The 24,640-nt window shown below is 35.8% G+C and overlaps 2 protein-coding genes across 6 annotated transcripts in view; one reads left to right on the top strand and one right to left on the bottom strand.

The window, feature by feature from the left end:
* Positions 1-5,934: 5,934 nt before the first annotated feature.
* Positions 5,935-11,955, top strand: LOC105425280 (zinc finger protein 830). 2 transcript variants are annotated; one of them, XM_089073525.1, is made up of 6 exons: positions 5,935-7,648; positions 9,475-9,695; positions 10,073-10,556; positions 10,778-10,947; positions 11,198-11,345; positions 11,607-11,955. In XM_089073525.1, exons 2-5 carry the CDS (start codon positions 9,595-9,597, stop codon positions 11,337-11,339), a joined length of 897 nt encoding a protein of 298 aa, XP_088929651.1. In that variant the 5' UTR covers positions 5,935-7,648; positions 9,475-9,594; the 3' UTR covers positions 11,340-11,345; positions 11,607-11,955. The 2 variants fall into 2 exon arrangements, with proteins under 2 accessions (XP_088929651.1, XP_088929650.1); XM_089073524.1 differs by lacking the exon at positions 11,607-11,955 and having other exon boundaries at positions 11,198-11,559.
* The window catches only part of jus (EB domain-containing julius seizure protein), a 32,139-nt gene continuing 19,209 nt past the window's right edge, over positions 11,711-24,640 (bottom strand). Inside the window, exons 2-6 of one of the 4 annotated variants that reach the window (XM_089073520.1) lie at positions 23,869-24,021; positions 22,832-22,972; positions 22,126-22,240; positions 21,016-21,242; positions 11,711-18,420 (exon numbers count right to left, since the gene is read on the bottom strand). In XM_089073520.1, the coding sequence (XP_088929646.1) occupies positions 18,266-18,420; positions 21,016-21,242; positions 22,126-22,240; positions 22,832-22,972; positions 23,869-24,021 (791 nt within the window). In that variant the 3' untranslated portion in view covers positions 11,711-18,265. Of the gene's footprint in view, positions 18,518-19,438; positions 19,474-21,015; positions 21,243-22,125; positions 22,241-22,831; positions 22,973-23,868; positions 24,022-24,640 lie in introns of those variants that run through there. The other 3 variants (XM_089073521.1, XM_089073523.1, XM_089073522.1) reach the window with 3 other exon arrangements.

Below are 24,640 nucleotides of genomic sequence, written 5' to 3' on the forward strand. Positions count from 1 at the left end.
CGACAACGGGACTTTGCAGTAGTGCTTTATTATGAAGCTCGCCGAATTATGCCACTATCATACGACGAAAATATGAAAATCGTCATTGTTGGAGACAATGCGAGAAAACCCAGAAAACAAGTTCTTAAAAATTTTATATTATAATTCGTACATAGTTAATAAGACCTTTTGTGACCATGCAGTGAAGCTACATCTTATTGTCATTCGATATAGCATCGAGAATAAATGTATTTTGCTCTATCGCTAACAGGCTTTCTTCTTTCAAAACTATTTATTTAAAACACAAGATTTTATCATCGGGGTTTCCTATTGATTGATATCGTTTGTCACACAATTCTGATTATCGAAAAATATATCGATACCAAATGGTGTTGTACGTAATGCAATAATTATAAAATTACCGTATCAATCGTAAATATAAATCCTAAACGCAAGTATATATATATATATATATATATAAAAATCTTTCTACAACGTAAGAAAAACAAAATTTATAATGTCGAAAGTTTTGACAGTGTGTAAATTGTAGAACAAGATTTTGCTGTTAAATAACACGTCGTATCATTTTACCATGCGATAATATTTATTACATTTCGCAGGAATATGTTATCGTAGCAAACAACAGGCTGCGGCGAAAGCGTTCGACCCAAGCATCGCGCAGTTTGAAGACCTCGTGCAGAAATATTCAAGCCGAAAGTAATAAACTTTTTCCCCGGACACGAGATCGTACCTCCCGTTAAATGCGGCCAATAACTATAGACGAACCGGATCGTCAAAACGCCCACATCCGCCATCATCCACCTACATATATAATGTACATAGGTAAATATCTAAACTCCTGCATGTAAAACATCAGCGAACACATCTCTGCTCTGCTGGGAAGAACACACGGGTTTCTCGCTCCACTTTCCATTCATTGCTCTCATTATCGGGCACGTCATCTTCTCTTTCGTCCTTCATCGCCGCGTCTTCTATCATACGCGAGAATGTGTATCTCTCTGCATGTATATTGTATATATATATATATATATATATATATATATATATATATATATATATACAAAAGTAAAATAATACATTGTGTAAGAACAAAGGGTCGACACACATAGAACGCTCACGGCCTCCGCGATATTTCCCGATATTCTAAACATCAATCGAATCCGAACTTGATTCATTCATAGTTGCTCCGTGACCTCATTTCACGAATATAACATTTATATTTTATCACAGGAGGAATGTGCGTGCACCTTTTGTACTATAGTAATATTTTTAAATGTTTAAGTTCTAAAAATTCTACAGGAAGCATAAATCAAGTCTTTCAAGTATTTCAAGTAGAACCTGAGGTAGAAAGTCAAAAGTCGTTTCGTTAAATTTAATTATTTTCATGTCTAACCGATTCTATATATATATATATATATATATATATATATATATATATATATACACCAAAGTATATTTTAATGCAATCAATTAATTAAAAACTCAGCGATTCGTGTACGGTTGCTATCGTAATCGTGAAAAGTGAGCAGCCTGTGAGGTTTCACAATTCAATACGAGACGATATAATTTTCCATTCGATTTATCGAAATACGAAATATATAATTCATGGAGCAACATACGATACCCAAATTAATCGATAAAGGAATGAAAGATCACGTCGTAGGTACGTGAATGCCTGCACAGTTGCAGTATGTACGAGTAAATATAGGTAGGTTGTGCCGGGCTAAGCGAACTACCATGCCATAAACCATCCACGACTCCCCGTGACTTCTATCTCTCTCCACGTCTTCGCGCAGTGAGCACCCGTCTACAAAAACACGTGCACCGCAGAAATTGAAAACCATCATCGCCACGACCTTGCCGCGTGTCTCCTCTTACAAATTAGAAGCGCATGCACCGACGCAACGATGCAACGTTTGACCAAGTAACCGAACGGTACCAAAGGAGAAATTCTCACAAGACAATTCGCCCAACCGCGGCGGCGACGACCGACGAGAGCAAGAACAAAACGTACAATTTTAGCCGAAATATATTCTTTCTATCTTTGCGTACAAAGAAAATGTACAATGTAATGTTTCAAACTTGCGCTTGCGACTTTTAGCTCGCACAGGTAGATATACAGAAAAAATCGCGCTGACGGAATATAAATTTTTTTACTTAAAAATCAAAGAAAGACGCTACGAAACTACTGTTTCGCTAAACTTTCTCTGCGCGAAAAAAGAGGCCATTCTATTTTTGCAGAATTTCGTGCTTAATGTCCAGGAGTGCGTAATTCACTTCGGTCATTTAATTAGAATCGCGTAGCCGACGATGTATATGGGTGTTTGCTTAAAAGCGCGTCTCGCGTAGCGGTGTGTAAAGTTTAAGCAGAATTTAAACTTGTCGTTTGATTTAAATTTAACTTCTCGCTTAAATCGCGAGAGCGACGCCGATCGCGGGACCACGAAAGTCGTCGGAATATATTTAACGTCAATTCAATGTTTAATTATCGTTGATTGAGAGAGAGAGAGAGGGGGGGGGGAGGGGATCGATCGTATCAGAATGAGGATGGTTTCTTTAAGTAGAGATCTTTCGGAGAAGTCGGAAGCGAAATTTGAGACTTTACGACTTGAAGTCAGGCCGCATTGAAAATGCTTTGGAGATTGCTTTTAATAACTTTAGAATTAGTTCCTGCCAAATGTGGTAATGTGGTATACTCCACGATAATTTTCCCATCGGTTAAAATCGATTAATAAGAATGAATGTGAAAAGTAGCATTTTGCACAAAATTGTCGCGAAATTTCGTTGAACCGCGCGGGATGTGTGATACGTACGTGTTTTACGTTGTCAAGAAGAATAAGAAAGGCATAAATAACTTAATAACGTTTCGGATTTCTTGAGGATGGCGTGTAGTTTAACGACGTCGCGTGGTGTTGTGCGGTTCTGATGCGGTTAATCTCAGAACGCCACGTGTTTTGCGAGCGTTGATGCTGCTGTGGCTGCTGCAGCAGCAGCAGCAACGCGTCAAATTGTCTCGCGCGAAAAATCGATATCTCTCGTCGGAGATATCGGGTCGCCCCCTCCCCCTCCCCTCCCTCCCCCATCCGTTGTATTTCGCGACGTTTGCCGACGAGTATGTGGATCGTATCACGGTCGGATTTACAAATTCCTGTGAAACATTGCTCGCCCGGTGCGATCGCATTCGAGAATACACGTACATCGTGTAGAGAAATAACGATTGCGAACGGTAGCACGTGCTGCAAGGAAACGAGGTAGAGGTAAAGGTAACGTATTGATTCTTTTCAGCTATGAACTTCTGTGTATGTATGTAGGCCACGGCGGATGTATCCACAGAAAGGCATTCGGGTGTAAACAGCGTTAACGCTAAAATAGGCACATTCATTGTCGAAGCAGCCACGTAACTTGGACAACTCGCAGATATTTTTTCGTCTTTTTTTCTTTTTTTTTCTTTTTTTTTTTTTGTATATATAAAAGACTTTCATCGAAGCACAAACTTAAACTTTACACATCCCGCTACGCGAGATCCGCTACGCGCTTTTCAGCAAACACCTATACATCGTCGTGATTCTAATTAACCAAAGTGAATTACACCTGGACGAAATAAGCATGAAATTCTGCAAAAATAGAATGGCCTCTTTTCGATGCGAAGGATCACTCAAACAAAACAACCACTAAATGTTTTTGCAAGAAACGAAAGAGGAAATCTAATAAGTATCTTCATTATTCGTTTGCAAAATTTTTCATCTTGATAAAAATAAGCGAAATAAATATTTTTTAAACATTTCATTAAGATATGAAGACATGAGTACATAGAATTTTTATATATATATATATATATATATATAATGGCATGCGTATGTATAATGCCGCGATCAATGTTATTTCATCGGCTGTTTGTGATGAGATAACCGACGAGAATGAAATCTAAAATCTCTCGCGATTATGGAGCAAGGTTAGCACTCTGCGCGCTAGTCGCCATCATCGAGGCGAGATGCAATTTCGAGAACAGAATCGTCGCCTGGTGGTGACCGAGCCCATGGCCGTGAGAGTTACACGTCGGCATTACCGCGGGCAAGGGAGCCTCGCCCAGAGTCGAAATTATTGCATTTTCTTGGCCCTCGTTCAAACACCGAACGGCACTTGTACGACCGACGACGACGCGATTATTGCAACAGCCAGCCAACTGGTCCACGTCGAAGGGAATCGCATCGAGGAAACGAGTTTCCATAATCGAGCTTCTGATATCGTTCTCCGATATCAGTCCTACGATTTACACATTTAGAATACATAGAGAATAATCCTTTCCGTTATTTTCCAGTTATTTTGCAGTTGATAATCGCAAACATAAAAATTAAGTCAAGAGATCGGTCGACTATATTTAGGGCGAGATTTTTTATTTCCTCACACACACACACACACACACACACACACACACACACACACACACACACACACACACACACACACACACACACACACACACACACACACACACACACACGAAACCTCAATAAGAAGCTAACCAGATAAACAAAATTCAAAATTTAGATATTAGTAAATACTTTTGTCAAACTTGTATAACCTCTCGAAGAAATGTTAAAAGTTAAATTAAATCTAAAAATGAGGAGCTATATCGAATTTAAAAGATGGTTGCGCTTATTTGTATTGGGAGATTTTCTAAATTTTTTTTTTTTAAATAAAAAGAGAAAAATTATCAAGGATCTATAAGAGTAATATAAATAATAAGTCGGGCGCGATAAAGAACGCGCATAGAATACAAACAAATAGAACTACTAAATTATTCAATAAACTCTTTCTTGTATTCTATGCGCATCCCTTATTGTGTCTAACTCGCATAGCCTTTTCTTTTACTTTTGGTACTTAAAATAAAATAAAAAAATAAAAAAAAAACCAATAAGATTATGTCAAAAATAAATCTGAATATTTCTGCAGTATTTCATTGTATCTTCATATATTATATTAAACATAATGTGTAAATAAAAATGTAAATAATATTAACGAGACATATTCAATAATAAAGATAATAATAAACAAGAATCTTTGAGATTATCTCCTTTATTTTGAGCACGCGTAATATAATAATTTTAGTTGGAACCGTGATACGTAGCTTACGAATTCATCTCGCACACAATCAAATTCCGGAAACGCGATCTACGTCTCTCATGTATTGTGATGGGAAACTGATGGGAAACTGAGAACATTCGATTTCATGGTGAACTCTGCGTTCACCGTGAAATCGAAATTGTCCCATTGAGAAGCTCGTACGAATGGCGAATAAGGAATAACGAGGTGGGATTATGAGAGAGAGAGAGAGAGAGAGAGAGAGAGAGCACGCGCGAGCTATCCTCTTTAAAAGCGACCCTCTTCCTCGTTCCACTCCCGAAAAAGGGTCGCAAGTTCGTTTACACGTGGCCAATGCCCCGTGTGCGAGTTTCGCGTGGCCGTCGAGAGAGACCGACGGAGAGCCGAGAGAAGGGCACGTTCATCGAGCACGTCACTTCCCGAACGTCGCGGTGTCGATCGTCGCGGTACGCGAATTCAAGGTCGTGAGGGGTAGCGCGCAGCGCCTGAACGGCGATCGGCGACCTGAACACCTGACCGCCCCCATTAACCACCCCGTGCGCACGACCATGTCACTTCTCTCGGTCGCTCATGAATATAAATTGTAAGCTAACTGTAAGGGAGATTCGATATCGGAGAGGAACGGGGTCGCGACAGGAGGAAGCAGGGATGTGTGTGAGAGAGAGAGAGAGAGAGACAGAGGGGGGGATGTATGCGATCTGTCAGCACCGAATGACGGTTGACCGAGTGACCCGCAGCCGCCCCTCCCGCGCGATTCCAGCACTTTTGCCCCGAATCGACAAGTGAACAATTGATATTCGTGAGACATGCTAGAGCTTACCACCTTGTTTACGCACTGGCATCCTTTCCGGGTGGAGATTTTTGACGCAGGGTGAAGACGAGCGATGAGAATACGGCGACTTCAGGCGCAGAGCTATCAGCACTTCGGAACGGTCCAATACGGAACGCCGAGAGATAGAGACAGACACACATACACCCACCAGAAAGAGAGAGAAAGAGAGAGAGAAAGAGAGAGAGGGAGAAAGAGAGAGAAGAGAGGGAGAAAGACCGAGACGAGACAGAGACGGTAAGACGACGGAAGAGTGGCGCGCGGGTAACACGACTGTGTCCGATGCTGTCTGTCACTTCTCTCGTGCGGCCGAGGTAACCATTCGAGGACTCGCGAAATAGCACCGTGAGAGGATTCGCGGACACAACGGATATCGCGCGCACTGTTTGTTGTCGCGATTAACCGAACGGCCAGCCGTTTCGCGCACGGCGCATTCCGCGGACGCGCACACCGTTCGTAACGTCACACCAGCTATGAGAATCCGAGGCGCGACGGACCGCGGTGCGAAAACGTGCGGAAACCGCGTAACGACGATACAAACACACACAGGCGGCCGCCGCCACCACTCGGCCACGGGCAATATGGCGTCCGCCTGGTCTAGCAGCCGGAAAAGCGACTGGCTGGCAGGAGTGAAACGCTCGGCCCGGATTGGTCCGTCGATCGTCATGTGACGTCACCGCTCGTAAGCTCGGTCGCTCGCGCGCGCGCGCCCCTCCGCCGCGCAAACAACCCTCTCGTGTGCACCTGCCGACCGCCGACGACGTTCGATTGTTCTCCGTCCTACCCGATCGTGCTCTTGCTGTTTCCGCGATTTTTTCTCTTGCGCGAACACACGAACGAGAGATGATTATTCATATTCATCAAATTATTTACACTCTTCATTTGAATAATACGCGCGAAAAGTTAGGCGCGGTGCATTAGTTTAGCTACGAATGAAATATTAATTATAATATGATAATTTTATAATTAATCATTATCATTCCTTGACATTTATGATATGAAGAATTAATATAAAAATTCATATACTGCGGGCGGTGATTACCAATCGCGCGTGGAAAGAAATACAAAAGATTTGATAAACGTTCAAACGCATGTAAATTTGAATATCTTTTTGTACTGCAAAAATGAGAGTAAAATATATATTCCAAGTGTACACGCCAGTGCAAAACCGTTTTCAATTATCTTAAATCTCGCTTTGTGCGACACGAAATATCGAACGCACGTAATCTGTGAGGTGTCGTTCAATCTCCCGCTGCGCAGGGGGTTGCGCGACGCAATGGAGAAGGGCACTGGTCGACGTGGACAGCGCGGCGCGTCGCGTCGCGTCGCGACGAGTAGACGAGCGCGCAACAAGTAGGGAAGCGCACAAGAGAGCGTGCGAGCGCACGGCGCGCAGAGAAGCGCGCGAGACACAGAGAGCGCACGAAAGAGGCGCGCGAGAGAGAACGCGCGAGCGCATTGCGCAGCGTGCGAGAGAGCGCACGACTGTGCTGCGCTGGCCAGCCACGCACGCACACGCGACTTTCGGGAGCGCACGTACACAAAGGCACCGAGGGCGACCAAGCCGAGAACACTAAAATGGTCGCGCAGGAGGATGAAGACTACTTGGTGCGAGGCGTGAGCGTCTGGCTTCCTGCAGTGATGCCGGCGCGGCGCGGCAGAAAGTGGCGCGAAACGAGACGGGGAGGACGAGGGTGTCACAATCTAAATCTAATTGTAAGTGTATACGTGTGTGTGTGTATATATATATATATATATATATATATATATATCGCTAAGCGGTGCTTGTTCGATATTCAGACGCGCTTTTATTTCGCGGCCATTATTAAAACGCGAAAGATTCGTTTGTTTTCAAATTTGATAACTGTGGGTGCTTTCCATTTAGTGACACAAGTCTCATTTTATCCTTGTTAATCATTAAATGCCAAGAAAGATAGAACGATATTTGTGTCGACTTGTGTCACTAAGTGGGAAGCATCCTGTATAAATTTAATCACCCGATCGAATCGAATCTTAACAGTCCAATCGAATTTTAACAGTTATTGGCGTATCGTATAACTTTTTTAAAGCGAAGTTTTTGATTATGGTCTTTTCGTACAACAGAATATATTCATCCTTGAGGTTTAAAATCTATCGTATTAAAATTCAATTAATTTATTTATTGTTTCGATTCTGTGTCGATTGAAGTTTCAAATATACGTACATAGCGATTCAAGCATTTGCAACTGGTGCGTTACAGCAAACGCTGTAGAATTTCAATTTGCATTTAGGAGATGGTGTAAGAGACTACAGAGACCTCTCTGGGAGTAGACGCGAGTCACGGGTTTGTAATTTTTGCGTTACATCACGAATACAGAGGATATTTTTATAATTTATAATAGAACACCTCCATTCCATTCTTTTGTATATCTCAGATTTTCCTCTATTATGAAACAACCATCCTCCTAAAAACTGGAATTTCCCTTTATGTTACTTATGTTTTTATGCCACAAAATTCTGTGCATGCCATTAAACACTTAATGAGCAAAATATTAGCAATAAGTTAGCAGCTTTTATAAAAATTTCAACAGACTGACGACGGATGGACATCTGTTAGCCTTACTAAGTTCTATATTAAGCTTATGTCTCGCCAGTAGAATCATCGGCCGATATAATATGATAATAGTATACGTCATTTAAATTAGAAAATATATTGATTAGAAAATTCTGTCTAATTTCTGCGGCCAATCTATCGTTATATACTACATATTGTTTAAATTTAAAGCAGATAAAATTTGCAATAAACGTTTTATTATTTTTGATATATTTAGGTTACCTATCTCTGAAAGGATAAGGATAAGGATTAAGAGTAGATATAGGGGTAACTTCGTAATATAATAAAGAAATCTTATAATTTTTATATTTTTTATAATTACAATGTAAGTGTAATATTTGAATCGTCGCAATGCGATCATTTCAAAACGTTTCTTAAGAAAATGTTTGCTGCTATTAATAAATATGAAGATGATTACAAAATCAAAGTTTTATTTATTATGAATTAAAAAAAATTAAATTATAAAATTTGATTTTATAATAAACTTTCTAATTACATGAGAAACAAAATTTCTGTTTTTTATCGTTGGACTGAACTAAAACTTTCTTTCGCCAAACTTCAAAACATATATCTATTTCATTTTAAATACAACGAATGTACACTCTCTCTAGTTTAGCTACAAAGAATAGATTTTATTATTGTATGCAATGGTTTATATGATATAAAAATCTATACAAAATAGTTTCGATTTATACAAAATTCTTGAAAACTTATTAAACTTTGCTTATCAATAATAATTTTATTCATAATTTTGGAAAAGTATCATCTAGAGTTGTAATTATTTTCCATCTGGATCAATGAACGTTTCTAGATAATTTCTTTAAAATTGGTTCTATTATGTTTGCAAATACAGGAAACTGTGTCAAAATAATTAAATACATTAAATATTTGTAATAAATAATTAAATACATCAGTTAAATATTTGTAATTTATTCTTTGATTTGAGCAGGAAGTCTTAAGCTGGACGGTGGGTGACAGTTTCCGTACTGACAACGCGATCAAAACATAACCTATGTATAAATCGTTCATCGCATCTCGTTGTTGTACGTAGTGATTTGATCGAGTGAAAATGTCGTTGAAAAGGAAACTGACGCAAGACGATTTGCGTAAGGCAATGAATGAACATAAGAAGAAACTGGGTATTAAGAAGATCGATTCGCCGCTAGCAAAATATCCTTTTTGTAATTCTGTAGTGTAGAAATTTGAGGTTAACATAGTGTGTTCTTATAGTTTAAAATGATCATGTTAATACTGTCTTTAAAAATCAATGAAAAATTCATTGTTAATAATTTTTATATTTATATTATACAATGCATTTATTAAATTTAAATATTTTTTTATTAAATATTTAAAATTTTATTATGACAACGTACAATAGTACTTTGACAATACTTTACGAATACTTTAAAATTTGTTTAAATTAAGTTGATGTAATTATAAAGTGAAACGCATATTGACATATATGCATGTTTTTGCATGTTGTTATTTTACATGTCTTAATCTTTCCGATTTAATTGAGTTTGAAAAGATCCTTAACTGATAAATACGTATACAGATTCAGGTCAGTTAATGTGTATTTTATGCAAATCTGTAGTGCGTAGTGAAACAGTTTGGCCTGTTCACTTGAATTCCAAAATGCACAAAGATAATGTTGCATTAGCAAAAAAGACTAAACTTGAAACTGAAGGTGCAGTAAAAGCATCTGACGGTCAATCATTCAAGAGACCTTCTTCTCCACCTCAAAATCCTCCTATGAATAAGAAGATAAAAGGGATATTGAAAAACTCGAGTCAGTCAGTAGTACAAACCAGATCAAATTTACCAGCAGATTTTTTTGATGATAATTTGAAACAAGTTAACAGTATATCTTCAATGCAAAATTTAGAGAGTAAAGATTCTGTAGTTAATACTGTAGATATACAACATGTGGAAGAAGAAGAAGAAGAAGAAAAAGAGAAAGAAAAAATAAAGGATACAAATTTAGCTGTTCTTCCAGAAGGATTTTTTGATGACCCCATAATGGATGCTAAAGTAAGATTGTTATAAGAATAAATTACAGCGCTATGTTAAAATTTATCAACATAAACGTTAGCAATATGTAATTATTTTTTAAACAATATAAAAACAATATTAAAATGTAATTTGAAAAATTGCTACACTTATTCGAGTACAGCAACATTGTAGATTTGCCTGAAAATTAAAATATTCTTGCTTTCTTATCTATTCATATTTCATTATTTTATTGTTTTCAGGTTCGTAATGTTGAATATAAAGATCCTATTGAAGAAGAATGGGAGAAATTTCAAAAAGAGATTAAAGAAGAAACTGCGCAATCTGCACAAATTATTGCTGACGATCAGGAGGAAGCGACAACAGAAAGACAATTAGAGGAAATTGAAGAACAAATTAGGCATTGGTCTAGGTAAATATATTTTTAACATTTATATATATTTATATATATATATATATATGTGTATATGTATATATATGAACGTATACATATTTAAATATATATATATATATGTATATGTATATATATATATATATATGAACGTATACATATTTAAATATATATATATATATGTATATGTATATATTTTAAATATATATACATGATATAAGAAGATATAATTGTAAGAAAATGTAATTTTAAATTATTTTTTGAATAAAAGGGTAATGGATCTTGCAAAACGTATGGAACAAGTACAGGGTACAGATAGAAAACAAGAAAATATCGATGATGATGCATCAAGTGATGAAGAAGCCGAATTTGATGAGTTTCTTGATTGGCGAGCTAAGAATTCATATAAATAAAAAGTTGTATGTGTCTATTAATTTTGTAAATATTACTCTTTATCATATTTAGTAGAGATATTTGTATAAAGTTACAAGTTTTGTAATTCATAATTTAATTAAATTTACATTTAATTACATATATCTCTTTTCTTGATTATTATAAGTAAATTATATTGTAGGAATATAACAATAATAAAGATCGAATTATATTTTATATTTGAAAAAAAAAAGAAATAAATTGTTATCATTTATAATAAGTATCATTCTTCTAATTAAGGTTTGTAGTTAGATTGTTTTTTAGTTACAATTTTCTAACAGCATCTTTGTCAGATGAAATGATCAGAGGGAAAAGTGGAACATTTTAATACAATTAAATTAATATTACATAATACAGTGTATTAAGATTTTATTAAAATGAATTTGAAGAGTCAGAATATAATTGAGGTTTTGTGTACATCTCGTATAGATTATTCATTGATCGTCGTAAGCTATATAATATGAAAAGTATGATATAAAGATTACGAAGTATGCTAAGCCACTATAATAAAGTTAGTACAGATAATTACGACATAGGTCACATAATTTGACGTCCATCTTCAATTTGCACATACCAGACATTATAAAATACAGAAAATTGGAGAAAGAGGGCATATATTTTACTCGCACCCCATCTCGTATCTACTAAATATGTTATCAACGCTATCGCGTTCTCAAATCAATTATCTTTGGTATTAATTTCTCGATAATACTTACAATATGATCGCAAGTAAGAGTTCTTTGAGATTCCGGTTGCTGTCTATAACCGTCACTATGCAAATATCCTTAGAGACTATTAATGTAATTAGCATTGTAACATAGAGCTTATACAAATTATTCGTTACGTAAATCAGTATTTACGCTTAGATTAAAGCGGTCTGTACGTCATTGATGCATATATATATATATATATTTGTTTTTATCATTTTTAATGCATATTACTGAAAATTTATATCCTATGATCAAATCACAATGTGTCGTGAGTACCGTTGACGATCTGTTATTCGAACAACGGTAAAACAGACAGAAGTATAATTCCATTTATCTTGTGGATAATAGTGAATATAAGCCTAAAGTTTATATATAATATAATGAACTTTAATTTACAGTTCGCTAAAGCTTAATGATACAATATATTAATATCGCACACCGCATAATCTCTTAAGAGCAAACAGTTTTAGCGCTTAGATTAAATCTTATCACTGTTACATGTATGAAGAAATGATTTATTTTGTCGATTTATAGGATACAATATGTCACGCAATTAATGTTCACCGTATAAAGTAGAAGTACAATTAGGATGATAAAATTCGTGCTGAGTTCGAAGATACGCAAAAATTTGTAAGGTAAATTATAATCACAATTACTCGCTTATTATGAACTCGATGAAGGATCATCTCAAAATTGTCAAAAAAATACTGTCACGCGGGGTAGAAGTGGGGGGCGGAATAAGGAGAGGGAGGCGATCGCGTCCTTATCGAAACGATCATCGTATGAAATACGTTGTTTATCCACCGCCATTTCTCGCAGAAGAGGAGATCATTGACGGCGGTCATTTCAGGACATGATCTCTGACGCGACATTTCGGACATCCGTGGGATACTAAATCGAAACTAATCGATATCAAATAGAGGATCTTTTTCAGCGATTCTTCAAGCTTTAGCTAAAAGCTAACTTATTTTTTTCAACAATAGTCATTAGCTGTTTCCTAATCGCGACTATGTATTGGTCAATAAATAATGGTACGTTACTTGAGTAGTTTGAAATTTCCTTTGCATCCGATCTTTCCTGTAAAATGTTTTTAGAGAACACGTAATGATCCAAACACTTCCCCATATTTGGACCATGACATCTCTCTTTGTATTATTTATATATTTATTCGCATTATTTATTCTTTGTTACAATATCAAGAAAATCTTGATCACTTTACAGTCGGTAATCTACAGTCACTATTGTGATTATTTTGGTCGTTGAAAAGATCGTAACTGCCTTAGCAGTTACGAATTTGACGATAGCGCAATAAATCGGTTTGGCACGCGATAATACGCAATGCAAAAACATTTTTAGATGCATACTACAAACTCGCTAAAGTTTCTAATCTTCCATTTACAAATTGTTTATTATGCCTTGGATTAAAATCGAAGCTACATGATTATATACTTCGATATTATTTGTATACAAAACAAAATTAGATCTAATAAGAGAGTGTCGCGATTATATCTTATTTATCATCGACTTGTTGATTAAGTCGATTTGTCAAATAACAAGGAGAATCACGATATGATATTATAAAATAATCTAACACTATAGAAAATGTTGTTTTATCCTTTTTTTGTCATCGAGCTTCTGCTGAAAAACGAGTAGAGTAGAACGTGCAAAAAGTGTTACTTCATTACTTACTTATAAGACTTAAAGACTTACAAAAGTGAGCGAGTGGCTTCAAGTGATAAAGAATAGGCACTCTGCTTGTTCCGTTTTGCTGCTTCTTTTTGTCGCATTTTTTTTTTCATTTTTTTTTTCCCCCTTTATTTAAGGGCGGAGAGAAAGATCTGTGCACACGAATTTGCTCGCGAATATACTCTTGAAAAGTGATATTGGATAAAATATACTTAGAGTATCATACCTCCGCACTGTCGAGAAGCATCAATTATCCTAGAAATAATTACTATAAAGCTCGAGAAATCCGTTTAGATTTTGTGCAAGTCATTTTATCGCGATCGATAGATCGTGTGTGCGAATGTGCTCTTTAACACATTAGACTTACTATGTAATGTTACTCTAAAAAGAGGAACGTTGCGCTATGAAGTGGCGTGATCCAGAAATAGAAATCTTCCCCGAATTTCGTTTCTGGATCGTCACGATCGTCGCGACTGTTCGATCGATTGAGTCACCTAATCTTACTGGATTCTTATAGCACTAGATTCTTATCTCAGAATCCGATTAGATTCGAGCTATGAAAATCTATGAAATTCTGGCCATTTCACATACACATACACGCGCATGCATGCTTTCCTTATATAACGATACAGTATAATTCGGGAGGAATTTATAATTTTATAGGATGCATGTTACGACAATGATGAATTTAAACGCGGACGATGTTAGGTGCGAGATGGTAATACCCTAAGCAAATTACAATAGCAAATTACAAGCAATTATAATTTTGCTTGACGCTCCTCGCGAGAGCCATTATAGCAATGATAGCAACACTAATAACAAAAGTAATAATAATTATAATAAATACACAAGAATTATTGCAGTTACATATTGCACATGGATCACAGAGTGAAGACAGCTGCTAGGCATTATAGAAATAATCTACAAATAGTGCAGAGAGAACAGTGCCAAGCTTCCATGAATGATCGTGATATTTATCAATATATTTCATAAATCCTCTCTCGCACCATTCGAATGTGTAAATGTGTGTGTGTGTGTGTGTGTGTGTGTGTGTGTGTGTGTATTTATTTATTTATTTATTTATTTATATGTATATACTTTGTACTTATACTAAATAAATGGTCAATAAATTTAGATCTATATCTCTAGGAACGCGACAGCGCAGGCACTAAATTGTTGAGATACAATCGAATTGTGAGAGCTACGATCGCTCGTCTGCCCTCACAATTCTATCGCGTGCAGACATTGCAAGCTTTCGAGATATCGAGAGACATACTCTTATGTGATTAATAATAAGATATTCATACAAAGTCGCATATCTTTTATGGCGAAACTTGTGCGTAATCACGCTTTTGGTCGCTTACGCAAAGAGATTCTTTCCATATAACGGACATCCGAACAAAAAGTATAGCGGATTTTCGTTGGACGTGACAAGTGCACATGCAATATTCATCGATAATACAATGTTATGTACGTTATTATCATTTGCAACAAAATAATGGAAAGCATTTTCCTAGATGTACTACTGAAAGTGAAATTCGATGAAATAAAGCGCATCTAACGTGTCACAGAGAAGAGAGGAGTTGGAGGAGGCAAAAGCGATATTTGTCAAAGACAAAGCTTACGATATAATTAATAATACTTCCATATGATCCTAAAATACTTACTCTAAACCTTAACACTTTTTGTGGATTATTATGTATATTCTTTGAACCACTACGGACTAAATTTATCTTTTGATATCTCTTTTTTTTTTTTTTTTTTTTTTTTTTTTGAGAAAAGAATTGGTTTCTTACATGTATGTATATATGTTCGTTATCTCTTCAACCCCTCTTTCTCTTATTTAATCCCGTTGCTAATGAGAAGAAAGTTATGAATTTCCAAGCTCTAATCATTGCTGACGTTGCGTCAGCATCGAACTCGACGTACATTTCCATCTGCAATGTTCAATGAGTCTAATCGCGTTCGCGAATGTCGTGAATGTCGAGAATATTGAATTCATCATACATTCAATTACTCTTGAATTTGACGTTAGTTAGATAAATTTGGCTGCGAGAAAAAAATGAGGATTTTGTCACGTGAATATTGATTGACTCTAAACGTCAAAACGTCATCGCACAGTACATGTATGAAACGGACTAAAAATATACGTATCTATTGGTCGGTCTACGATTTTTCTTCGTTCGATTTAATTCGATAGAAACGCGTATAGTGCCTCGTGGATTTTTCTACCATTACAGGCGCCGTAAAACGGTGAGCTATGTTTCTAGCTAGAAAATTTTTACTTTATTAAAGTTCCTCGAATAAAGTTTCTCAAAATTTCTTAGAACTTTTCAAATTTTGTCTTTTTTCAAATTTTCTCTGGAGATATATATGTGTATATACGTAATATACACCTCGAAACAAGATGTATATTTCTTTAAGAGGAACTTCCTTTCTTTCTTCTCTTTTTCCCTTATTCTTTTTTTCTCCAAGTTTTTTGGTACATCCTAGTAATTTCTTTTGTCAATATTTAACGTGGATAATAATAAATTTTTCAAAATAGAGAGGCAAGGAGAACATCTAAATTTTAAAACTAAGTTTTTCTAAGAGACAACTCTTAACGCAAGCACTAATTTTTTTCCTTCTATGAGAGATTCGTGCGCGTCTCGAGGAAATGCCGTCTACTGGTGCTTTTAAATATATAATTTAATTAATGCAGTTACCCTTCAGTTACGCTTCAGTTACGCGATTGTATACGATTTAATTTTCCTCAGACACATTTTTGATCACCGCCGCGTGGCTCACCGTCCTATCGAATCCGGCAACGCATCTCGCTTTCAATTTCGCAATTTCCTCCGGAAAGATCGAAAAGATCGCGCTCTTCTCTGGTCCCTTTCGTATTGGCTTGTCGCGAGCCGATCGAGCCGCAGCGTCTGCTCTCGATGTAAAGGATTAATCATTGATCCCTCGATCATCGTCCTGCCGCGTCTCGATGGTGCGGCGTCCACACACCAAAAAAAAAAAAGAAACTTTCAGGGAAAAGGCATGCGCGTCTGATCGCTCCGATCATCACCGCATTGATACTGTGAACGACTTGTACTCGCTTTTATCGGTATGATCTACACCGTGAGTCCGACCGGTCAAAAAAAAAATTGTTATCACTTCTTATCTTTCTTTTTATGCTTTTCTCTTAATACTATACGGGGGATACTATATGGTACCAACAATTCAGCCGATTGCAAATTGCTATTCTCCATTCTCTCTTTCTTAACGAACCGTGATGCATTATATCGTACATATCGTACGTAGCATCTCCATGTGTCCTTTATGTATATGGATATTCCGCGAGCGATGTATCGCGTCCTCTATGCGACTCTAATATGCATCGGCATACAACGATACCAATTACGTAATTGTATACGTCCTCGTTAAACAAAACGATCGAATGCGCTTGGTACCGAAACCGCTTGGTCCGAAAGGCGTTTGCGTTTACAGGGGTGGGTTTCGATAATTGTCGCCGCAACGGTTACGTTGCAACGGCGCGCTTTAATTTCTAAAATTGATTGAAGCGAATCAGTGCGGGCGAGAAACCGCACTGATAGTCGGACGAATAATAGAATTGTCACAAAGAGATATAAAGAGATATGATGATGATGATTTTCGTCTCTTCCAACTTTAAATTTCACTACTATCGCATCAACTAACTATCTATTTGAATAATGTTCTTCAAGTAATCTCTCTCGAAATATCCTCTTACGATATTTCGTAATTTAACGTACGTATTAAAATCGCAATGTGTGCAATCAATTTTTTTGTCAACGAAACTTTGTTCTTGAAACGGTTCCTTAATATTTCATCAAGCAAACACGATCAATTAATCCAAACTTGTTGTAGTCATTCAATCATTGATCGTTCAGTTATTTAGCTGTTATTATTAAAAACAGGCCAATAGGTGTTTTTAATAGTTTGTATCTATCCTGCAATAAGCCTACTTCTCTTCTATTTCTTCTGAAACGGTTTTTTCAATTTAACATTGTCTATCTCGGCGAGTAAAAAAATTAATAAAAAAAATCAATGTTCTGATGATCTTTCTTTCTCAATTACGTTCTATTAGATACATAGAGGGAATATCGAGTTATATCAAAAGAGAAACACACCGAAAGGATTTCTCGCATCTAACCAGATGGTTCCTCTGCTATTGTTGAAGCAGCAACTAGATACTTTAGGCGATCCCGCAATTTCTAATAATTTATACCTTATCCAGATCTTAATGTCGGACTCGAATCGTCGGTATTTCGTCGCGATTTACCTAGGCGAAGTAGTTTACCGATGATATTTGCATTATCGAACGTTTAATTTTCGTCCCTCCAACCGCTGAACGGACACCTGAAGGGGCCAATTTTATTTATAGTTGATTCAAGATATATTTACGGACGGCGATGTAGCGCCGCGCGTTAATCTACGCGGTGATACTAGTGATAAACGGGAATGTTGCCGATCAAGATTGTTTGTGCTAAGACGATCCTATCTTATGCCTTTGCGTCGAGAATCTCGACGGTGACGTTTTCCAGAACCGGGTCGGTGACGTTGTTCGTATGATTCGGCGATTTGTTAGATTTCATCGAGCTGGCTGAAGCGTTCCCGCTGCTGTTGTGGCTCCCACGCCGCGATCCTGTGCGTGACCCTGGCGACAGAGATTTTCTTGCTAAAGTATCGCGTGCTTTGGCACGACAGAGCGGCAGCACGACACGAAAAGCCAGAATAACTTTAAGCATGAAGACCTGCGCGAAAGAAACGCATTAATCAGAGCAAAATAGTCAAATCGTCACAATGTGAGGTAAATGGTGCCTCTGTGCATGATGTGTGTGTGTGTGTGTGTGTGTGTGTGTGTGTGTGTGTGTGTGCGCGCGTGCGTGTGTGTACGTATATGTGTGTGCATGCTACAAGGTTTCTTCTTTTCTAACGAAAGAGACAGAATTTGAGCCTCAACTAGCAATTTATATACTATACGAAAAATCAAATGTTCCATTCTTCGTATCGTACATAATTTCAATTATCTAATTAGCTAACTTTATCTGAGAAGTGGATAAGCTTCAGTGTCTGTATAATAAATGTAAAAAAAATAAAAATAAAAAAAAAATCCTTAAAGCTTACTATTCAATTAAATTGGTAAATATTGAAATCGTTATAAGGTTAAAAATTGTCTCGTGTTTATAAAATTTGTGCAAAAATGTGAAGGCACGAACGCAGGTGCATTTTTGCAGAGCATGATTTGAAAGGCTTTTAAATTGCGTTACTTCTCTACTTCTCTACTTCTTATAAGAGGGAATAAGAGGCTTTGGTGTGTATGATTAAATTTAAAAAAATCTTAAGAAAATCTTAAAATCAATTTTCTTTTAATATAACAAAATTGTAAATAGAAAAGTAAATAATTTTAATATAATAAATAATTTTAAATTTATCTAATTTGCTCAATTTCATCGTATTCCCTCGCGACATCCTGTACACATCTATATTTCTTTCTATCAAAATATTTTCTCTATGCATTTACTGTTGATGAATATGTGATGTCCCGATGAACGAATTATCGTGCAAATGCAAACAACCATTTTACTATAGCAAGCAACTATAATATCGCGAATTTCAATAAACTATATTTATAGGAAACTTTATCTAGTATAACTCACAAGTTACTAAACTGAAGTTGCGACGTGTCCTCAATAGGGCGAGTATAACACTGGATCGTATAAGATTTGTAAAGTTGTAATCTCGATTTATTTGTATGCTTATGTTTTATTTACTTTTGCAAAACAGATTGTATGTAAAAATAAAATCAGAAAGCAAAATCGAATATTTGCCCTCTTAAGAAATCATGTCGCATCGGAAGATGTTTTACAATAGAGCGTCTCAATCAACGGTATAGTCAAGAATAATAGTCACAGTCGAAATCTTTAACAACTACATTAACCGCAAAGAGAGTCGTATTTATTAGAAAAATGTGTTTTCACAATTAATAATATATCGCAATGCCAATTTAAACTTCAAATCGGATATAACTGTATAACTGTATAAATTATGTATAATGCAAAATTATTCACTGCTATTTACTGTTTACATAACGCCAATGTAAGATACATTTAAGTTAAAAAATAAATGGCAAAGCACAGGCAATAGAATAATTTGAATGCTATCTTTACAACGAAAAAATAATGATATTTTAAAAAATTAATTTTGATTAAAACATCAAGTGATTTTGATTAAAACATGAAAATATTACTTTAAATGGAGAATTCAGCTGTCGTATACGTATGTATATATAATATAGGCGAAAGAATAACTCCTCCGTGATTCAGTTAACGATCTAACTACCCTCTTGGCAGGCGACTGTACATGCGTAAAATACGGAGGAGATTTTGCGTTAAGAAACTCGTAAATAGAGAACTCTTCTACATAAAAGTAGACAGATAGGTAGGTAAATAGTCACTCTCGGTACACTTGTATGTATAATACATACGCAGTTCTGTGAAAATCGATGCACTCCAAAGTCCTGTCTTTCGGATTAAAACCCTCGTTGATGGAATATGATGGAGTATGTGTCGCTTATGCAATCCAATCAAATTACGCGACCATATACGCGATTGCCACGCAATCATTATCTATAGATGTGTTTGGGGAATCCTAATCCCTTCGGTAATAAAAACTTAATTACGTCAAGGGAAAATAATAATGCAAGTATTGCTTTCTCGTTCATTACAAATTTACTATATGGCAAATTACCATATAGTAAATTTCGATCGTACCTTTATTTGTACTTGTAAAAAGAGAATAAACTTTTTGGAAAGAAAGGCTGGCTATCACACATATCAGTGATAATAAATATGAAATAAATCAACGTTTTACATATAAAATGTTTTCAAGAGAGAAAATAATAATTAAATGACGATAGCAGAAATATAAATCAGAATTAGATGACCCAAAAAATTAAATATAAAGCTTTATATAACAAAATTTTCTCTCGTATTTGTATAATCGCGAGTATGAATTTTAATCTTAGTTAGATTAAAAATTTTGCTTATCAATTATCTTAATTAACTCCCAGAGCCTATTAGAGCCTGTCTTTTCCGGAATTCATCGATTTTCACGTTCAGTTGTATCGAAAATAGGTATCTCAGACAGGAGAAAGAGAGAGAGAGAGAGAGAGAGTCACTTGCTCTATTTTGTATACGGAACTTTGTATAACAAGTTGCTTGCTTAGTAAGTGAATGAAAAAAACCCGTACGGCTGATTCTGTGCTGTGAGTGATGAGAGTGTTTCGCACCTTGCGAGGCGTTCGGCGAGTGAGCCCTTAAGGACGCCATCGAAGGTTGCCTCGACGGAGCTCGTACGCTTGTCCTCGAACCACGTCTCTCTTGAGCGTGCAAAAGCTTGTTCTCTCTCAGCAACGAGACGTTCATTAGCCGCGCGTTGGGGGTGTTAAAGATGGTACGGTTTTCCCGCCAGCGAGCCCTGCAATCCCCCATCACACATGGATGAGAACAAACACAGGATTTAATTTCACGCAAGAGAATTGTTTTGCTTGCTATCGATAAAGAAATGTTTCTCTTATCTGGTATTAGACATAGAACATGCCTGAGACTCGATACAGCAAATCTTTCGAGGTTTTTCGATTATAAGGCTATTCAAAGGCTATTCAAAGTATCTCTCAAAATTTACGAATGTTTTGTAAGCTAACATGATGCTTTTACTTTAGCTTTGAAAATAGAAACTTTTTAAATATAATTTAATTACAATCGTGTTTTTTCCATACATCTTATTCTGAATGACAAAAAAAAACTTTAAAAAAAGCAATATATTGCGGATACATATAATTGCGTGGGTATTTCATAAAATCGAAGTTGACAAATACTAAATAATTTTGTATATAGCAAACAACTTATTTCCCTGTAATGAATGGTGCCAGAATAATGCTGCATTATTTCCAGTGGAAATATCAATACAATGACACGTGATAATATTTTTCAAAACTGTAATCATGTTGAATGTTTTGGAAACATTCTACAAATACGTGATAATTTTGAACCTAACAGTTGCTTGTGATTATTTTACTTAACATAGCAATTTCTCGAATGAAATAACGGCCATCTGAGTTAAACGCATATCTATATTCAAATTCATTTTAATTCAAATCTATAATTAAAATCGTCACAAGGGTGCAATTTTAATTCTTTCCTACGGGGTTAAGCTTAATGTTTTAATTATTTACGGTTGATATGCAAGAATCAATTTGTATTTCTAACAAATCAAAAGTACAAGTTTAATCAAAACATGCTTTATTTTATTAAAAATCGCGAGAGATTACTTATAATGTTAATCGAACTAATCCGCTTACTTGCTGAAGAGTCTAAGAACGACGCAAATGATAACGAACATCAGTGCCATGCCAACGAGAACGCCGATCATCGCCGGATCGATGTACCGGAGATTGGTTGGCTCTTTGACTTCGGCTGAAAACAAATTTGTTGGTTTACACTAGGGACCACGAAACTTCGGGAGTTCGTAAATTAAATCTCACATGCTCTGGACGAGTTAAAAGTCAAACGCACACTGTTGGTGTAAGACGTAAAAAAAGCGAATTTAAAAGAAAACAATACATTGAATATAAGAATATTTATATTAATTACATTATATATATTTTAAAGCTATCAATCATTCTTCATTAATAACTTGGCCATTCTGCTTTCATTAGGAATTTTTTTTATAAAAAAACTTACACTCCGAAATCTTTGATATTTAAAAGTAAAAGTGACAATATGTTCTTGAAACGAAGGAGAATTTATTGAATTATGTAATGACATTCTTTACCTTATCTCGTTAATTACATTCTATGCATCTCTTACTTTTGTTCTTCTGCGTTCTTTATACAAGGTATTCTTGGCATGCGAAAGATATCGAAATCGAGCAAGTCGGGAGAGAAGCTTCATTAATTCTCTAGCACTTTCAATTCTCGCCAAGTCGTGTTGAAATCGTGAGGGCACGACAAGATTTTCATTAAGGCTATCGCGTGATTCTTATTGCTTGAGAATTCCCTTTCTTACCTACGCAGATTATTGCACCATCCGGCTGCATCTCTGGAATCTTTTCGAAGAGGCAAATGCATCTGCCATCGCGACATTCCGTTTGCGGCACTCGCACCTCGCATTGCTCGCGGAAGAAACAGGACTCGTTCACATTCGCCGCTAAAATGATTTTCAGAGTGGATTCGCCATATACGGTCGCAGAATATAAAGAGAAAATATACCAAATGTGTCGTAAAAAAGTATTTGAAAATATTCCAACATATCAACTATCTGCATAACGTGCACGTCAACGAAACATTTCTCTCGAGGTCAGCGTATATTCCGAATATTCATCGACAAATTTTTTTTTTGACATATCAAATAACAATTACTAAAAACTTTTTCTTCGTTGAATAAAAACTTAAAAACTCTCTCTTTCGATTTTTTATTAATTCATTAAAGTAATGGAATCTATTTTTTATGTATGTATACGCTAACAATATTTTTATATTTTTGTTTATCATAGTTTGTTCGATAATCGGGATCGACTTGTTTGTTTGCGAGATTGCACGGTTCATCACGTGATTCATGTGATATCATGTGCAAAATCGTGATTAATGGATATGGCAACTTGGCCAAGAAGGAAATGAAATTATTCTCGATCGAGATAATACCAGCCCGTTTAGCTAGGTACATTCGCGTATGCAAATTAATCGCAATAGTACATGCGCCATGTTGGTTCGCTTCCCCAATACATAAGATTTCTTTGTTTGCTAAATTTTATTTTGCGCATAGCTAATAAATTATGGCTATATTATAACATCCCTTGACACAACATTTTGAAGTTAGTTTCTTTAATTTTAATAAAATTTTACGTTATCTTTACTATAACAACGATGACGCGTGATGCAATTTCATAACGCTGCAACTCAGAAAATTCCATGAAAGAGAATTCCATTTCAATTTTCTCCCTATGAATTGAGATTCCCTTTCAAGATCTTCGTATATTTTATATATGTATATGGTCGCGTAAAGAAATACCAACGTGCAGAACACCAAATAGCATACCAACTTACCGTGTCCGCACTTGTCAATATGATTCGTAGCCTCAAATTCTTCTTTACAGGCGCACTTGTTCTTCTTCGGTTCACAATAGGACCCAGCAAAGCCGCACTCATTGTCCGTCAAACAGTTGTCGCCAAATTTCTGCTGGCCCCTACCGGACAAGTCTAAAAAAATGATCGTTGAAAGAAAAGTATATCATTAAATGTTTTAAAATTTTTAATATTTTTTTTTAATTTTTATATTGCACGTATTAAGCACGTATAATTGTGCTTAGTGCTTGTATCTTGTGTTACATTCCTTTGAAAAGAATATCTCATATGCACAAGAAATTTTGGCTTAAACAATATATAATTTGCTCAGACTTGAGGATAAAAATTTATTTTATAACTTTATGTGTAACTTTATGATATAAAAAAATATTTGAAGAATCAATGTGCATGCATGCATGCTAAGATATATACATGTATATAAAAATGCAGCCATTATAATTATAGATGGAAGTTTATTCTAAAATCTGACGTGAGTTATAGATCATTTATTTAGCTTTATAAAATTGATCAGCACATATGAAAATTTTTAATTTTTTCCTTTCTTTTAATCCGAATTATTTTCAAAGTTCGGATTTATCAAGTTTTTTATCGTGCAAAAAGATAGAAACTCTAGATATTTTAATAAATGATTATCGATCGATACGAGCGTATACTGGCTTAATAAGAATTAATATTTTCGATTATTAACAAGAAATCTCATATTTATAAGTAATCATATTTCATATCTAATTAT

Source organism: Pogonomyrmex barbatus, unplaced genomic scaffold (assembly GCF_055798465.1).
Source record: "Pogonomyrmex barbatus isolate J1 unplaced genomic scaffold, ASM5579846v1 scaffold15, whole genome shotgun sequence".
NCBI lineage: Eukaryota > Metazoa > Arthropoda > Insecta > Hymenoptera > Formicidae > Pogonomyrmex > Pogonomyrmex barbatus.

Bases quoted from the DNA above. Each gene is read 5' to 3' on its own strand.
- LOC105425280 (XM_089073525.1), top strand. From the start codon at position 9,595: ATGTCGTTGAAAAGGAAACTGACGCAAGACGATTTGCGTAAGGCAATG. The intron at 10,557-10,777 runs GTAAGATTGTTA...TATTGTTTTCAG, and splicing joins ACCCCATAATGGATGCTAAA to GTTCGTAATGTTGAATATAA. The intron at 10,948-11,197 runs GTAAATATATTT...TTTGAATAAAAG, and splicing joins CAAATTAGGCATTGGTCTAG to GGTAATGGATCTTGCAAAAC.